Source organism: Ischnura elegans, chromosome 4, assembly GCF_921293095.1.
Source record: "Ischnura elegans chromosome 4, ioIscEleg1.1, whole genome shotgun sequence".
NCBI lineage: Eukaryota > Metazoa > Arthropoda > Insecta > Odonata > Coenagrionidae > Ischnura > Ischnura elegans.
Window position 1 is genome coordinate 37,423,576 of NC_060249.1, and position 19,038 is coordinate 37,442,613.

At 40.9% G+C, this 19,038-nt stretch overlaps 1 protein-coding gene across 1 annotated transcript in view; it reads right to left on the minus strand.

The window, feature by feature from the left end:
- Positions 1 to 745: 745 nt before the first annotated feature.
- LOC124157284 (COBW domain-containing protein 2-like) overlaps positions 746 to 19,038 on the minus strand; it is a 217,439-nt gene continuing 199,146 nt past the window's right edge. Inside the window, exons 13-14 of the mRNA XM_046531879.1 lie at positions 4,065 to 4,215; positions 746 to 830 (exon numbers count right to left, since the gene is read on the minus strand). Of these exons, the coding sequence (XP_046387835.1) occupies positions 766 to 830; positions 4,065 to 4,215 (216 nt within the window). The 3' untranslated portion in view covers positions 746 to 765. The remainder of the gene's footprint in view (positions 831 to 4,064; positions 4,216 to 19,038) is intronic.

A 19,038-nucleotide genomic window follows, 5' to 3' on the forward strand; every position in this document is an offset into this window, starting at 1 on the left:
CTGCCACGTGTATTCGTTTCTTTTCAAGGGTAGCTGATTCACGTCCAATAATATTCAACTTTAATATTAAGTCACGTATGACCTAGATGAAGCAAAAAAACAGACCTTAAATTAACTCTATGAAAGTTAATACTTTTCCTTAACCACCGTAAAGGCTGTAAGATCATATACAGCCTAATTACAACATTGAGAGTACAAAAGATATTGCTATACTCTAATTATTTCAAGAGAAGTATATCGGACGGTATAATTTTATCTTCGTGAATTTAAATATGTACTGTTTTAATAAAAATATAGTTTTCTAAGTAATTAATCATATAAAGTTAATAAGTATCGAATTTAGTAATCCTTCATCCTCAATTTGGCGATAAAATTCCAAGTCGAAGGACAGCAAAAAATGCACTATGATAAGTAAGGAGAGAGAAAAGAAACAGCCATTTGTAAAACCAATATTGCTTTAAAACCAATTTTAGGTAATAAAAATGTTACTTCTATATCATTATCCAGTAAACGCTGACTAGACGTTATAAACCGGCCCTAAATTCTGTAATTTCTAAGTTACCGCAATGCGCCGCCTTATACCGGACCATTGAAGAAACTTCCGACAAAATTTAGTTACAATTGCTGGGATGTGGTAGCATGTATATTGGATTTTTCGCCGCGCATGAAGTACCTATTCAAATCCTAAAAAAATATCAATCTAACATCATTCAAACAGGGAAAATCGATAAGAAATACTATAAAATATAATTGGACATATTTTATTTAAGAAGATGGTACAAGGCACTCCAACAAATACTGCTCCAATTTGTCTCGATCTAGGTTCCGTCCTGCAAAGAAGAAGAATAAGTCGTTTCAAACCCAAAATAAAAGCATGTTTGACTGATCCCGACAGCAAGATTAAATATATCATTCGAAGCTCTCAAATCTAAGAAGACAAACGTCCAACTGCAATTACAGATTCAACACAGATCAAGCAAAGAAGACTACCATTAAAGATGAAAAATGGTATAACAGAAACACTGAAGATCAATGGCCAGTGATTTTCCATGCGCCTGCTCAGACATGCGGATGAGACAACATGAAACTAAGAAGTATCTACGGTTAAGCCTAAGGTGAGACAACACATAAATGCAGAACCATGAGTGATCTGTATTTTATTTTCAAGCGTTAGCAAATTACACATCCTACTTCCATTAGCGTGAAATATAATGCTAAACTGAAGTAAAATCTGATGCTTTCCCGGCGAATATGTTCAAAAAAGGCTATTCGGGCTTCCAGCCGGGTGGTCTCCCTCCATTCTGCCGACGTTTCGGAACACGAGTCGGGCTCCATCCTCAGGGCTAATGGTGAGTGGATGAAGTTTGCCAGCTTGTTTACTCTTCAATTGGTTGTGAGGTCTAACGTGATTGGCTGGGAGGCAGCCAATCTTATTTTCTTAAGTGCCGGTTTCCATGCATTACTCAGTGAATATCCTGTGTCACGGTTGAGGGTGTTAGTTGTCAGCCGGATCTCGATGGATTCCTTTACCAGTCTTTTCCAGAAATCAGTCTCGCGGCATAGAATTTTCACGTGATCCCACTTTACCCTATGATCGGATTCAATGGCGTGTTCTACAACCGCGGATTTTTCCGGTTGGCAGAGCCTAAGGTGTCTCTTATGTTCTTTTATCCTTGTACTGATAGTTCTTCCCGTTTCCCCCACGTACACCTGCCCACACTCACAAGGAATTTGGTAGACCCCTGGAGTTTCAAAACCACAAGGATCCTTCGCTTTAAGAAGTAGATCTCTTAATTTGGAGCATGGTTGGAAAACGGTGTTAATACTTCGTTTTTTGAGGATCCTTGAAATTTTCCCGGACACCGTAGACACATAGGGAATTTTGGCTATAGCGATGGGCTTTGGTCTCTCTTCTTCCTTTAAAGAGCCTAATTTTTAATGCTCCTTTTTAGGGCCGAGTGCATCTCCTCATTACTGTAGCCATTTTGCTTGAAGGTGGTTTTCAGATGTCTTATCTCTTTTGGCAGGCTTTCTTGGTCCGCTATGGCTTTGGCTCGATAGAAAAGGGTGGACAAAACTGCTCTCCGTTGGGCGGGGTGGTGATGACTTCGCCCATTTAAATAGAGGTCCGTGTTGGTCGGCTTGCGGTAGACGCTGTGACCGAGCGTGCCGTCGTTCTTTCTATGGATAAGGATATCCAGAAACGGGATTCGGTTGTCTTTCTCGATTTCCATCGTGAATTGTATTTTTGCATGTCGACTGTTCATATGGCTCAGGAAATGTTGTAAACTCTCCCTCCCATGAGGCCAAATGATGAAGGTATCGTCGACATAGCGATAGAAGCATCTGGGCTTGAGGGTTGCAGATGAAAGTGCTTCTTCTTCGAAAGACTCCATGAAAAAGTTGGCTATTACGGGAGATAAAGGAGAACCCATAGCAACTCCATCTGTTTGTTCGTAGAAGGTGTCGTTGTACTTGAAGTAAGTCGTCGTAAGGGCGTGATGAAAGAGAAGCACTGTGTCAAATTTTCCCTTCAATAGCTCCATCGTATCCATGATTGGCACACGAGTAAAAAGAGATACGATATCAAAGCTGACCATTATGTCCGTGCTCTTCAATCGCATATCAGCAATTGTTTTCACAAACTTAGATGAGTTTTGGATGTGATGGTCGCCATGGCCAATGTGCTCGGATAGGATACCCGCGAGGTATTTGGCTAGTTGGTAGGTGGGCGCCCCAATGGAACTAACGATAGGCCTTAATGGTACGTTTGGCCTTATGGATTTTTGGAACACCGTAGAGCTTCGGTGGAGCCGGCGCCGGTGGATAAAGTCTCTTGGCAGCCTCAATAAGAAGCCCTGATTTCTTAATTAGAGCTATCGTCTTCCTGGTGATAGAATCAGTGGGATCCCGTGCCGATTTCGAATTCGAGGCTTCAATTTCTCCAACCGATCGATGGGGCAACATCAAACCTTATACGGTAAAGCTAGACATGGACTCTTTGAATCACGATATTCGACTCGAATAGCAAAAAGTAAGAAAATAGTCATGCAGAAAGGTTGTATCACCGCCACAGTAAAAGGTTTAACCCTTGTTTAAGCGTTCAAAGAAGGAATAAGCCGATTTTTCAGGAAGTTCAATCAATATGTGATGCTATCAGGGAGATAAAAATTCCAAGGAAAGTCGTTATATTATAAAGCATAATATATGGATTAAGAAATATGACAAGGGAATTTGTGACGGCGTGAAAGTCCTCGCCAACTAATCCGAAGATCGTGGGTTCGAGTCCCACTCGGGTAGGCGGCCCTCATCCAACGCGTGGGTGATTTTGACGGCTCATTATTATTTTTTATAAGCCCCCAAAATAATTAGGACTCAATTAGCCGTTTTCAGGGTGGTGTAGAAAAAAGGAAAACCCATTGTGAAGAAGTGAAGAAGAACTAACCACCATTCCACAACTAACCGTTCACAGTCCTACGTTCCCAATTGGGAACATATTTATAAAAATTCATGAAAATTATATTTCTTATCTGTGAATAGTTATATAGCTTTTGCGACGTAAATAAAGCATGGAAGTATGTTTTAAAGTGAATCGCATGACTTGTGTATACATTGGTCGTTAACTATACCTTTTCAAAATTGGTTATTTTCATCACCTAGTGAGTATAGGGATAATTCGATATTTTTCTCAACACTCGCTCTCCAGTAACAAATGCTCATTTATTCAAAAGATCAATATATATTACATTAATAAACTTAGTTCACTTGTCAAGCGTATATTTATTTTTCAAGCAACAGCAAAATTTTGCGGCGTGTTCCTATTTAGGAATATGCTTGAAAACACATTTTAAAATTTTTGTTCGGGTTTTCTTTCATAATAACTCTTAATTAGTTGTAAAATAAATAGTATATGCAAAAAATCAGGTAGTAAGTTATTTCGGTCTTTAAAGTGTTAAATGCAATGTCTACTTTAAATTTCATAGCATTCAAGCATACGACATCTTAAAGCTTGTACATGTTGCTACAAACAGGTAGTATCAAGCTAAATAATTTTGTGAGCTCACCGATGAATATGAAACGGCTGACAGGAGTCTCGCCATCGCTGCTCGTGGACCCGTGCAGAGCAGACGCCTCCACTGTCTCCATGTCGTACATTTCATTCACCGCCTGTAGGATAACGTGACGGGGAGGAGTTTCTGCAAGGGTGGCCAATCCCTGGAAGGAAATGTAAGCGATAACAAATACGTATTTATTATTCTAAAATAATTATTTTTCAGTGGCGACATACGTTATGTTAACACCAATTTTCCGAATTTATGGGTTAATATTCGATTTTAGGCTAGTGTGAAGGAACCGATTGGCAAACGTCTATATGAAACATCGATCATCGAGAAACATGCAAAAAAATACCGTTAACTTTACAGTTTTCATACCATCGCGGAAGGTTACTCGGGAATTCCACCGGGTCAGGCTCTCCAACTCGATCTCGACCAACGATGCCCTGATGACGTAGGACAACTAGTACATCGAAACGTCGGCCGAGATAGAGTAGGAGAACCTGACCCGGTGGAATTCCCGAATAAACTTACACGATTCTATATGCCGGGAAAGCCAGCGATCAGTTTTCGTACCAACTTTACATTTTAAATTTTTCTAACTTTTCCGTGATTTCCATTCGGCTTTATTAAAAATTTCTCTAAATTCATACAAATGCCTAAGCAGTCGTATAACGAAAAAGTGCAGCAAGGTATTTTGTAACATAAAGCCGATCATCAGTGGCAGCAGCAGAAATAAAGTAGAGTCAACAATTGCCGCCCAGCTCGGAGGACAGCAAAGAGTTCACCTTGAGTTCATTTCAAATATCTTTGCGACTGAGAGACAGGGCCAAGTTTTTTGTGGGTGAAGAAGGAGGACACGTGACTTGCTGATAACCAATCAAAATGTGATACGCGGAGCCTAGACTACGGGTAAGTCAGTCGTTTTCCGACCTCCATGATGTACGCTTGGAATGTATACGTAAGTGAATGAGTTGTGTCTGTGTCCATAACCTAATTCTCCTGGCATTTCCATTACTGTCCTGACCGCTGAGAAACCCTGTCTTATCGATTGGGATGTCTTGGCGTTAGATGAGATTTTCTCAGAGAAGGAAGATTGGTGATGAGATATGAGGCAATAATGACAAAATCCACCTCTACCGTCCGCTCCCCAACGCCTTGTCCGTCTCCAGGTAACACCTCTAAAACGACACGCGACAAGCCCCACTCACATCATGACGACGTGCGATGGAGCCATAAAAGCCTACGATACAAGCTGCAGAGAGTCTGCTCACTATAGCGAACATCCTCCGTTCCCTTTGGCAGAAACAGCGTTTCGAGGCGTTTTACGGCCCCGAAATCAACATCCCCAGGACATCGTTCATCCACTCAACCACCCATGACACGTTCAAAGGCCAGAATAAAGGGGACTCATCTCGTATCCACGCTATGGAGGCTTTTGAGTGTCCATTTTGATCTGCTATACTAATATTAATGGTGAGGGGTTAGCGTATTTTCAGGATACCACTGGTATACTCCATTGGTAAAGGAATATCCAAAATGCATGTACCAACAGATATATAAATATTTTCTTCAAAAATGTTGCAGAAGAACTACACTAGGCTTAGAATGCTTGAACGATTGATAACAAACATCGCTTGAATTGCAAGGAGAACACCCTCTTAGAATTGCCTATTATACCCAAGTCCGACGATTAAACAAGTATTAAGCCGAATGGAAAAGTATAGGAAGTAGTTATTCCCCCGAAAAATAAAGGACTTGTATAAATTCTAAGTTATTTGTTGTATGCTAAGTGTATTTGTTACTCAAATCTCTCACTAAGCCCACCCACATTTTTTTTGTTTTCACATGGAGGTTGACGGCTAGCAAAAATCCTTCCGCCACTTGAGCTTTGAGGCACTAGCGTAGCATGTGAAAGCAGTGCTTTTAAAAAAAATTGAAAACATAAATATATCTGGCATACAAAAATAATTACATCTTTCAAAAGGTGGCTATACAGGGAATCCTGGTAGCTAACTCATAGTACGGCTTCGCATTTAAATCCGGCTGGATATTATGAACACCATACCAAAATTCTCGACGCATCAGGTAGCCCAATGAAAAGAACGCCAACCTCTACGACTTTCTCACGCATACTACTCAGCTAAAGGTGAAATGTACTCTCAGCAATCCAAACCGACCTTACAGCTACATCAACGATCTCAAACAATTGGTTTATAATTTTATTTTAAATTCATAACTACGGATGCCACGAAAAAAATATGCTCAAATGTCTCCTGGACAGTCCTTTCACTTTAGCCGTAATAGTATAAGACACAGTCTCAGGCGTTACTTTGTGGAATTGCTTCATCATAGAATAAAATCACATTACTTTGTTATATTCCACACTTTATTTATTTTAAATAGCACTACCCGGGCTTCAGCATCTAATGATGATGATAGCATTAGCACCTGATGATAGCATAAGATGCTGAAACCCGGGTCGTGCTATTTAAAATAAATAAAGTGTGGAATAGAACATAGTAATTTTATTTTATTCTATAAATCGGTATTCGGGTCTTTTTAGCATCCCGCCGAACAACCCGGGGGTGCGTGGCAGAGGGTGGCCGAATTGAGACGCGAGGGGAGGCGTAGAGAGCCGACAACTCGTCTGGCAGGTTGCAGGGACTTGCGCGGGTGAAATCCAATTGCCGAAGGGGAGCGAACCAGAAGAGGGGAGGAGGCTGGAGAATGCAGCTAGCCAAATGCAAAGGGGATGGCAATAAAATGAGAAAGGATGACGTATGGGCGAGAGCGGGATATATGCTGGTCCTAGGACAGTTACGCGCATACGGACCAATTATAGATTAAAGACGATCTATTAACCCTTAACTGCCTGAATTTCTAAATACGTGCTCTTAAATAAGATATACGGAAACGCTGCAATTACTACATTTTAATAACTTTTTCTGCTATTTTTTAATTTTTAAGGAAGCATTTACATATGTATCACATATGATACATTATGGTTATAGACAACTTTTACATTTAATGGATATGTATCACAGATTTGGCTGTTTTCCACATAAGGTTTTCATTTAACATACTCATTGAAAACTTCTCATTGGCGCCCACTAATTAAATGCAGACATATCACTTGGGTAAATCCTCTCACTCGTTTCTCATGCGTGGAGCTGACGTCCTACAACATATTTAGAAGCTTATCACTTTTGGCTCCTACTGACTGCTTCAAGATCCACATTGCATTACGATGGGGTGAATCATGTCTGATACACCATGCGTTAGAGAAAGAATTGAGCCCTTAAAAAATAACCTGCAATGATTGCTGTGTATCATATGAAATGGTGAGAAGCCAAGGGATACAAGTGATTTTTTTTTATTTTTACAAACGCTTCCGTTCCTTCAAGCAAAGTTTCCCATGACATACGTTAAGCACGAAGTGTGACAGCTTCTAGGACAGTTTAGATAATTATGGGTCTTGCCCAGTAAATTCTGTACACACCAGAATCTTCGAATATGTGCACAGTAAAGTTTTGTGCAATCAAGATTTAAGCTACCGCTATATCTCACGAAGAGGAAATAGTCACATGGAAGGGATAACCAATTCGTATCCAGCAATGATGACTTCGTGATTTTATTTTCGCAGAAATTGGCTTTGATTATTTGAAAAAGCTACCATGATTAAAAAAATAGACCCACAGTTAAATCAAACTTAGTTTTATAGAATTAATGCCCTTCTCTCAAATATTTGAGGATGATATTTTAAAAGTATTAAAAATACAACAAAGCGCACTAACGTGGTATATTGAACTGAAGAAATCAAAATCATACACTATAAACGAAATTAAAACGATACATCGTATAATACCAATGATTCTAATTTCTTAAGACATTGTTAGGAGAGAGTTCCCTCCAAGTACATGCTTCAATGTTCTCAACAAATAGAATCGAAGCCTTGAAGACACCCGCATTCTCAAAGTATTCCCTAAACCAATATGGACTCCATACGGTAGGGAAGGATAATAAGGATCTAAAGCGGGGTTGGAGACGGGAGAGAGCGAGGGGAAATGGCCGGGAGAGGAATGTGATGAAAAGTGGAACGAGGTGACGATATGAGAAGAGGAATCCAAACAAGAAGACAGGAGTGCAGAACACTACGAGCTCGAGGCGACGAGGCTTTTGGCCTCGACCGGGAAAAGGAAAATAATATTTCCTCCCCTAAACTCCACGGTAGATATTGCAAGGAACAGATGGGGTTTGCCAAAACTGGAGACGACATGAGAAATTATGATGAGCGCCATAAACGGAATCCAACGCTGAAAAATTGAGCTCGTTTCTCGCAATAATTGAAGTCGATAAAAAAGAAGAGTTAAGATACTGGATGGGATAAGGCCAAGCAATGAATGCTTCCATGATACCAGGATACCTATGCCAAATCATTTAAACATATATTGTATCAGAAAATAAAAGACAGACTTGCTTCGCATTAACCGGCTGGTTCAATGCTGAAAATCTCGGATAGGCAGTTAACCATGGAAAGCTATCGGATTAAACCCGTATTCAGAGTATATACCCCACATTCCAGCAATATGGAACATACATGAAAGTAATACATGTTTTTATGCACGCAAGCATCACATTTTAACATTCCCTATATAGGAAAAAGTTTCAATTCATCACTTTCACCTGTTATCTAGTTCCTACGATCAGCATTTGTCCTAAATTTCTTCAATCTCCAATTAAGCCAATACAGCTCTTTCCCTTTCCACGGATACCCAGTATCCTTCCTTATATTGGCAAATTAACGAATCATTTCACTATTTTTTCTGTAAGGATATTCAGTCAAACATTGTGGAACATAAATACTAACACAGTGTATTCTTACACACTTTCCGGGGAAGTTCAATCGTGACAGCTTCTTGGGCTCAACAGCTGGGTAAAAATACCATGATGCCAGTCAGTCATTTCGAGTAACGAGACGAAACTAGTCCGATCCAGTCCTTATACTTAATGAACAAATGACAAGTGACTCAAAAATATGGATATGATGTAAGTTGTAAACAGGCGTAGAGGCTAAAATTTCTCCATTAAACACTTGGCCCCTCTAATGCTTTTTACAATTGCAAATATCAATTAGTATTACGGCTTAGTAGAAGCAAAGCTCAATATAAATCAATAAAATTATTACAGAGATAAACCACAGGAGAGTTAGGTACATAAGATAGAAACCTACTCCTAGAGTCTGAGACGTCTTCAATGCTCAACTTCCATCCTTTCATACACGTTTCACGCATCATTCTCAATCAGCGTAGCCACAGAGAGTGAGTAATGTCTTTAAAAAACTATTAATTAATGGACACAGATAAGACTGAGAAGAGAGAGACTTATTATGACCTTCCGACAACATGCCGCCTACTTCGACAGAACGAGTACATATATATCTCCGCATCGTACACTTATACATACAATATACCAACATCAACACCCGCAAAGCACATCCCACACCCGTCCTCTCCTTAACCCCATCCCCCTCCTGCACGCCCACCCCTCGCATTCTTCGACGCCCCACACACACAGCCCCCCACCCCCACTCCCACCCATTCCCCCATCCACCCCTCCCCCTTCCCACCAAATAAAGAGCTCACACGTTTACCGACCGCCCTCACGCGTGTCCCCGCCCCTCCATTCCACTCTCACAACTACCACCCCACTATATTAATATTTGGTGCACTGGTGCCTGAAGCGGCTCATTTGCCTAGAAGTATTAAACATTCCAGGGGCTAGCGGCGGTGGCGGCAAAAGGGTGGGTGTGCATGGAGCAGGTGCCGCGCCGCCCCCCTGTTGGGGGGGAGGGTTGAACACGGGAACGCACGAGGGGACTATCGAGAGGGGTGCATGGGGTGTTAGTGTCTGATGGAGGGGATTCCCCCAAAGAGGAAAGGGTAAGTAAGGGTTGTCGGCAATATGCGTGTGTGCGCCTACACCTACGAAATATCCTGAACGCTTCCGTAAGGTACGTGTGAAAGGCCCTGTTATGTGGAAGGGGCATGGCAAAGGGTAGGTTTAAGGTGACGAGAATCTTCAGAAACAAAAATGGGTTTTCAATCTGTAGGTCTTATAAAACTGAGGTTTGATTGAGGAAAACACCCGAGGTTTGTACAATAACAAATGATGAAAATATAAAAAACTTATTCGTTTTCTCTCGTCCACTGGTATTTAAAATAAGATCTTATTACTCTCATACCAACCAACGTTTGAAAACTAAGATATCTTTTATTACACAACAAAAAAATAAATTAAGATTAGTAAAGTAAAATACGGCTTGAGCTCTAACCATTGTCAGAATAAAATGGATTAAAAGCACTTGATTCCACATAGAGTATCTGAATTTTTTTTAAATGTAACAACGAAATGACGATTCTAAATTATATTTACTATGCCAATCCCTATGCACTGCAGTATCGCAATGATACAGAAATGACTAGCATCAATAGACCTTGACGATAGCGACGGAATAGAGCAAAGAGAGTATGAACAGCAAAGGAATTCATCGCAAAAAGGCCTCAATGAACACCGAAGATAGTTCAAATGAATAAGCTCCCGCGAGCTGGACGAGAGTGGGAGTGGAGCTTAGTGAAAAAAAAAACGCCATAATTTGAGATGGCTGGATGGAGACTAGAGTGGGGAGGAGAGAGAATCGAAGAGGGGGAGGCTCGGACAAAAGGATATCCATGGGAGGAAAGAGAAGCTGTGGGGGTTGAAAAAAAGTGCCGGACAGTGAAAGGACATCACGAGGAACTGAAATGGAACAAGAGGTGAACGGCGAGAGAGAGATTTGTAGCCATTAGTCCAGAGGTGTGGGTGAGGACTTGTGTTTCTGAGGGAGGAAATCCATCGCAAATACGCCTAGTGTGCTTCGCAATGTCCGGCGATGGGGACGGACATGTGCTGGGGGCGGAAGGGGTCCCGCCTCCGGGGGCGAGAAGGGAGGGTTGGGGGTGTAGAAATGACGGCCACGCCGCGAGAAGAATTCCCGGAGAGGTGAACATCGCGGAATGCGCTCTCGTCGGTTGATCAAAGTGACGCCCTCGCAAATACGTGCACCCGCCTCTAGGGCGATCCCCCGTCCTTCCGCCGGTGTCCAAACAGAGGGAAGGAGAGAGAGAGGGAGAGAATCTCATACACACAGACGGACTGCACAGGTGCACTTCCCAAATGGACACAAGAGAAATAGGGTTTGGACACTGGAACAGGGCTGAGACAGTGGCGAAGCGTTTGGGGGACATGAAGTACTTGGCTACAGGACGGGAAATCACCAAAAATTTCTATTTTTACTATTCACCACTACTTCAATTACATTCTGCATTATTTATAAAATTCAATGAATATATTTATTTGAATACATTTATAATGAATGCGCTTTAATTTTATAAATTAAATAAAAAATATTTTATGTGCTGTTAATTCATTCGCAGAGTGGTCATTCAGATTTCAAACTCTAATTCTACGACTTTTCCTGAGTTTTAAAAAAATAATACAGACTAATTGATGACATCTATACCACCAATTTGTTTTATTCGTCTATGCTAGGGATAAACCTGTTGTTTAGAGAAATTCAATATGAACCTAAAACCACACGCACGATATAAAACTGAATTTTTACGCATGTACAGCTCTGTCTAGATGATAGGAAATTGGAGCTTGGAAATCAAAGATAATTCTGTGCGTAAGAGGAGGAGGAAAATCACCACATGAAATTTACAACAACTGCACTTTAACAGACTTTTTGTTATTTTCCATGACATTTCATGAGTTAACAGGCACAATGAAATTCCTTGACTTCCCATGTCCTTTTTGGTTTTCCAGAAGAGTGGCCATCCTATTTTACTATAGTTTTGGACAATTTAAACATAATATTATCTTAGTATTATAATCGCTATATTGATAAACTTTACTCAGGAGACAGAATTCGATATTTGAAATATTCTACACAATGATAATTAATGCACTCATCCGTATTGTTATTATTTAAAATAATTTCTCCTGATTATTTAATTAATTACAATCAAGGTAGTTTAGACAACGCCACTTCCATGCTAAAAGCTGGGTATTAATTAACGCACTAGTGCGAATTGGAACTACGTTTTTCAATCATAAATCGTAAAGTTTGACTGAACCGTAATTAGATGACAGTGGTGGCATAGTTGGTGCCAGCCGACGGTAGAAACCTACACCACGGGGCTGAGCAAAGCAAGCTTGCGTGACGCTGGGGGCGGGGACACCCACTCAACAATGGAAGTGCAAACGGCCACTCTCGAACAAATTCGATCCGGATGTACGTTACGGAGGTGACACAACGTGAGGCACCCCCTGCCCTACCCCATACGCCCCGGTTGGAGTGGCGGGAGATGGCCCCGGGAAAGGGGGCGGGAGTGTAGGCGAAGCAGGTCACCCGTGCAAATCCCGATGATCTCTCACTCTATCGCCTTGACGCTTGATTCGTCACGACGATTAAAAAAAAATCGGCGCTGCTGAAATGGAAGCATTCCCCAACGGAGTTTCTATTTTTTTTTAAATCTTTATTATTTTTCATTTACAGCAGCAGCCTTTTCGTTTCGTTCGGACCGGGGTCGATGAGACTGAAAAACGGGAGGAAAAAGAGGATGCAGCCGTTTACCCGGAATCTTCAACGCGGAAACAATGACGCGAAATGTTTCCGAGCTGCCAAAGGATAAAGTTGGAACGGTGAACAACCCGGAATGCAAGCTTTGACTATCCACCGAAGCGCGAACTTGCCGGGCCGACGGAAAACAAATGTCGTCTGAACCGAAATGGAAAATGAAGCGTACATTTAGGCTATGAAATGAACAAGTAACTCGCGGCTATTTTATCGACAGGGACGATCGGCAAAATACAAATCAATGTATTACGAAAACAGAAAAAAAATTACGCATTAAATTGCATCACCAAATAAGGGATTTATTTCTTTAAATCTTTAGCTACTCATATAATAAGATATTTGAGTGGTTGACAGAGACTGGCACGAATGACTGACGAAATACAGATAAGAGAAGCAATACAGTTGATGATGAATTTCAATTTGGTGTAAAAAGTTTTATACCGAATACATTCATTTTGATGACAATGGTTAACCCTTTCGCTCACATGGAAATGCTCGTGTTTGGTCTTTCAATATTTTAAACCCTTCTTAATTCCAATTCGGAGTTCATAAAAATATACAGTGAACATAAAAACCTTTATTTGCATTGATTGGGCATACATTAGGACAAATGATCCACATGAAAGGAGCAAGGATATTTGAATAACAAAAAGACAGTTCATCTTCAGAGCACGAAAGAGAGTTAGGATTAAGGACTGGGTTAAGGTGATGAACCGCAACAGGAATATCTCATGGAAAATCAATTTTGATAACGAGACTTGAAGCCAAAGCATGACAAAAGAAATTAATAAAAAAGAGCATGACAATAACGTTATTGGTATCCCTAGTGTGAAAAACTGAAATGGTTAGTTTTACTCAAATAAAATGATACGCCTTTCATCTTTAAGAAAGGTTTAGACGAAAACACCTCGATTAAATTATCTGTTTAACGAACGTGAATACCAAATACGCTACCATTTCTTTCATTCAGTATATCAGGCTGGATACCCACTGATTTTTTTTTGGAAGAAACAGAGGCCTGCTGTAATGAAATTTGAGCATTCGTCTTAGGCACTGCTTGGAGAAACTTACCCATATCCGAGATGAAAAATGACTTCGTTTGAGCTTAAAACTGTTCTTTAGTTACATCCCATGTTTCAGCATCCAAGGATGATTTTATGAGCGATCGTATATGGTAAATGGTGTAACTATAGTATTACGTATGGTGAGTTAACTTAATGTTATACAAAAATATCCTATAAGGTTATCTCGGATTATGCACACTTATAATAGTAGTGGCCCATCGATAAGTAAATCATTTGAAAACCATACATAAAAAACTTGCTTTTCGATAAAAGAACTTCAGCAACATAAGTATGGAATGAAAAACACGGAATGGCAGACTATTAAGGAGAACACACACACCCCGCCAACGGAGAGGCGTACGACACCACCGATAAAGAGCGATTTCTTTATTCGTTTTCCCATCGCAAAGGATCGAAAAGAATCCTGACATTCCATATCAAGATGAACCAATATTTAGGGAGGGATCGCTCCGAGGAGGACTACAGCAAGGAGTCGGGTGACAGAAGAAGCAAAGAAAAAAATCGGCTCGTAATATGCCAGGAGACAGCCATGGGAGTACACAATGCCAGATATGAAAGGGAACGGAGAATGGACCGGCACACATTCGTAGAAGTGAAGAGGAACATCTAGAGGAAAAATAAGGGGGCATTTAACGTTTCCGAGAGAAATTCATGTAATTAGTTCAATAGGAAATCAGGAAATATTCACATCAATACGAATTAGATACAGTATAACTTGGCTGTAACGTCATTTACGGGACCACGCAATTATTGTGTGGCCCACAGAGTGGCATAATAAAAGGGTTATTTAATTAATTAATCAATAGAGGAGGAGAAATAAAAAAGATTTTTCATGAAATGCATACTTTAATGAGATTATTGGTGTAAATATAACTTAATTCATGGTTAGCAGTGTTGTGCTATTCAAATTTTATGTAATAAAGGTTATCAAAATGAAGTGTGTTTATGAAACGAATCCTGTCAAATATACCTAAACACATTATTTCGTAAATGCGGACTATATATATACTATACTATAGATACATGTTGCTTTAAAGTGGAGCATTTTAGCACCTTGGTGGCTTTTGAATGGATGGCCATGTATCCAAGAATCATCAACAAGGAAAGATCCTGGTTCTATTCCCGGCTGATTCAAATTACTTTTTTCATGGTGATTTCACCTTAGGCGTAAATATCAACGAAGTCAGGTGGCCAATGGCACACGCCGAAGGCCAAGAGACGTCAAGCGAGGTCTAGCTGGTGTCCATTTATCAACAAGTTAGCCGGAAGCACAATATTCAAAGAGGATAACAGAAAGCCTTAACAGTGACGTGGATCCCACCGGTTTGTGACCAGAATGTGTTGTATTTTTATCAGAACAAGAGGTTGTCATGGAGAGAATGCTAGGGAGAGATGGGGAGGGTTTTTAATACCATCTCTTTAGCCACCACTTCTAAGTTTGAAATTCGCCAAGAAAAAAATAATTTGGCTTAGACGGGATACGAACCCAAATCTCCCCATTGTTGGTCAGGTATGCAATCGGTCATTATACTAAGCCATCTTTATCCAAGGCGAATCTCAGATTGGGTTAACCGAACAAGGTGTTGACGTCTTAAGTCCAAACAGTGACTCAGGAGACGGAGTTTACTAAGCCACTGTTGGAGAATGAACCCCTCCTAGTCGCTATTCCCCGACGGATGTTTATCAAAGCATTGCCCACAAAAAGTGATTTTGTACGCAGTCACGCGCATAGGTGAAAAGTTATATACACCAAGGATGAAATTCGCCACGAAAAAAATCTGGATTACTCTTCAGGTTCTGCAGATGCTATTCCCCTCAATCCAGCTATCAATCCACAGTTGATAAATGTCAGGATCAAGAATTATCAGCGGGAAAATCCACCCCCCTCATCTCACTCTTAAACTCCCCCTACCATTTCGGAGGCGTTGAGGCTTCATCCCCACCCACGAAAGAGGCGTCGCGGCCAGAATGTGTTGGATTTTCATCAGAACACGAAGTTGTCATGGAGGGAGGGCGGCGTGATAGGGGATGAGTTGGGATGGGGAGGGTTTTTAATACCACCCCTTTTCCCACCTCCCCTCAATCCCCCCCCCCCTTCCTAACACCCCTCCTCTCCCCCCCCCCCCCCCGAGCAACCCTCTCACCCGACGGCGGCGTGGTATGCGGCCCGAGTCTTTAATAAATTCCGTGAATCCTGCTCCCAACCCCACACCCCAGCGCCTCCCTTTAATTCATTTATTCCAGGCTGATCTATACTCTCATTCCTAACCCCTCTTCCGCCCTCCCCACACTAGGGGGAGGGAGGGGGGGAAGTTTTAGTGCCATTCCCAGCCACCCGCCTCTTTCACACCCCCTTCAAAAACCGTTCCCTTCCCTTTTATTTCAGCCCTTCCTCCTCTCTCTCGTCACTTAAATCCACGCCTTTCCCGACCGCCGTAACACCCCCGAGGGCGCTCCTTAATTTCGGCAGACCAACAGGCCTTCCTGGTGCGCACCGCAGTTTTCGCCGAATCTCATCAACATTAGAATGTGTTCTCGCTCTCGCACGCGGTGGAGGATTTTTAGGACGTACTTTCCGTTGCCAAAGGTGCGGATATTCAAACGCTAAGGAGGTTGCTCAGAGAAAAGAAGTATAGGGCAGTTCAATGAACATTTCAAAGTATGCTACTCAATTGCACCTAATCACTGGACGTCTAGCGGAAGTATGATTTTCATAATGTACTTATGCGTTTCCGCTTTTTTATTTCGTTAAACTCATTTATCGATCTCACCATGTCCTATTCCCCGGAGAATAAATAAACCTCTTTCTCTACCTCCCTTTCCATGAGTCAAGTATATTCGTTTTTTTATTTTTAGTCAGTACTCTTTTATTTGATTTTTTACGTTAATATTTCATAATTTAAGAATACCGGGACTAGCTACGGTGATAATAAATATTTTTACAGCGTCACTGTAAATAGGCCACCACTTAAAAATAAAGCATGAATACTATATCAACTGTTAGCTTCAAGTGAGATGTGATGGAAACGATCCATCATAAATAAAAGAGAACTTGCAAGTTCCACTGAAAAACTTAAATCAGAGCACGAAACGTTTCGACGCTTTCAAACCATTTTCAAAAAAGCGGATTGACTAACTTGAAAATGATAGGAAAGCGTTGAAACACTTCGTGTAGTGAATGAAGGTTTTTGGTGGGACTTGCGAAATCTCTTTCATTTGCCATAAGTAGATGTGATGTTCGCTACAACTTAATACTTATGATAAAAATGAACTACGGCTGGTCACCGAACTACTTTTCTTTTATTTCCCCACCAAAGACGGCACAAAGGCAGTTCTATCACATTGGTTGTTTTCACAAACAAATAACAGGTAAAATATAGCACAATAAATAAAAAAACAAACAGAAAACAAAATTTTTTAAAATACGAAGGGGCATTGTGGATTAGACAGCGGTGAGTTGCCCAGGTGGCATTTTAAGGAGGATTTGTACATAGTGGCAGAGGGAACGAGGTCCACGGAAGGGATTTTTGTAGCCATGCAGTTAAAAAAAAGGAGGGGATACGGCAGAAAAGAGAGCGTTGAGAGATGGAAAAACGGAATCGCGGAATGTGAAGCAGATAGGTGTTACGTAAAGGGCGAGGAGGAACATGAAAACGGAAAAGAGGAAGAATTTCGCTAGTCCGGAGAGAACCGCTTAAGATTCTACGCAGAAACATGAGATCAGATAAGACACGGCGGCTAGTTAAATTAGAAATCCTTCAAGAGTTATTAGCAAATAAATGATGAAAATGAAGCAAAACCACGTTATATGCACTAAAATGTCGCTTAGGTAGGCTACAATATACCTTCGAAACATAAAATTAAATTAGGATAGAATAATCCACAACCTTCGCATCTTTTTTGATTTTAGCTTTGGTGTACGTCGACTATGATGGCAAAGCCTTTTATAATAACACATGCGATAGGTGTTTATCTAGAATAGAGGTCGTTCACTATTGGTTGTGAAGCTTCAAAATATATAATTTCCAGTTTCCATAATTTTCAGAACCACTCAGGACGACAACAAGGAGTCTATCAAGGGATATAACGATAAATTGTTCGTAATCATGACATTGCAATTATAGTCCAGCAAAACGGCTTTCGTACTCGACCAAAATCGGTAACCTGCCAGTGAGCCATTTCCCAATCCACATTTTTGACGTTGATACAGGCGAAGATACACACTCTGGCGGAGTAATCGGTAACCTATGTTCAAGTACGGCTGTGCTTTACGACGCATCGTCGAGTAGTACAGTCGTGCTCGCCCGGCCGCCTTAGAAATCGTGTCTCACTTTACGAAGCCCCTTAGAACCAAGCGTACTGCATATAGGAGGCACAACTCCGTCCCATAGAAGGCTAATTTCTGTTGCCACTTCGGCCACATTTTAATCGGCTTTCAAAAATATCAGCAGATGGTGATGAATGCAATACGATCCACTTTTCCAGTATTTCGCAATATTATGTTTGTAATTGCGAGGAATAGCATTGGAATGTAATGAATTTGATGAATCGCATCATCATGTGTATAAATTTCGGTTAATATCCCTAATTATACCTTATTTCCCCGTGAAACTCGGATCAATTTGTCCGTCAACGACGAGAGTGGCGACTTCTGTAAACCCATTTAAATGCGCGGCGATCGAATACACATAATGAGGCTGATTTACGGATCCACTATTGTAATATTCGTGCTCAGAACCCTCCTACTAGATTTGAGTAAAGAAATTTTGGAAGGGAAGCCGAGGTAGCTGTGGTTCGCCCGAATCCGTTCATACTCAGCGTTTGAGCATTGACTCGAGGCGAGCGAGCGGTCGAGCACAGACATAAACGTTTGCATACACTCGATTCCACTGCCTGCCGAGTGAAAGCAAGCGAGCAAGACGTCTCCAGTAGCAATTATTATGAGAAGGTATAATAATAATAATAATTGAAGAAAATTGAGCAAGGATTCATACATGTAACTGGAGGGAGAATTGAAAAGAGTGGTTAGGAGGTAAATGTTTCCGAATTATTCAATTAATTGTACAGGAAAGACAATAAATAGCACTGCTGGTAAATTTTGCCAGATATACGTGGTAACTAAATTGCGATCTGAGATAAGTATCACCAAGTGATGCCTATTTTAGATAAAAATAATATAACAGGTAAAAATCGATTCGGCGATAAAAAAGTTGCCATT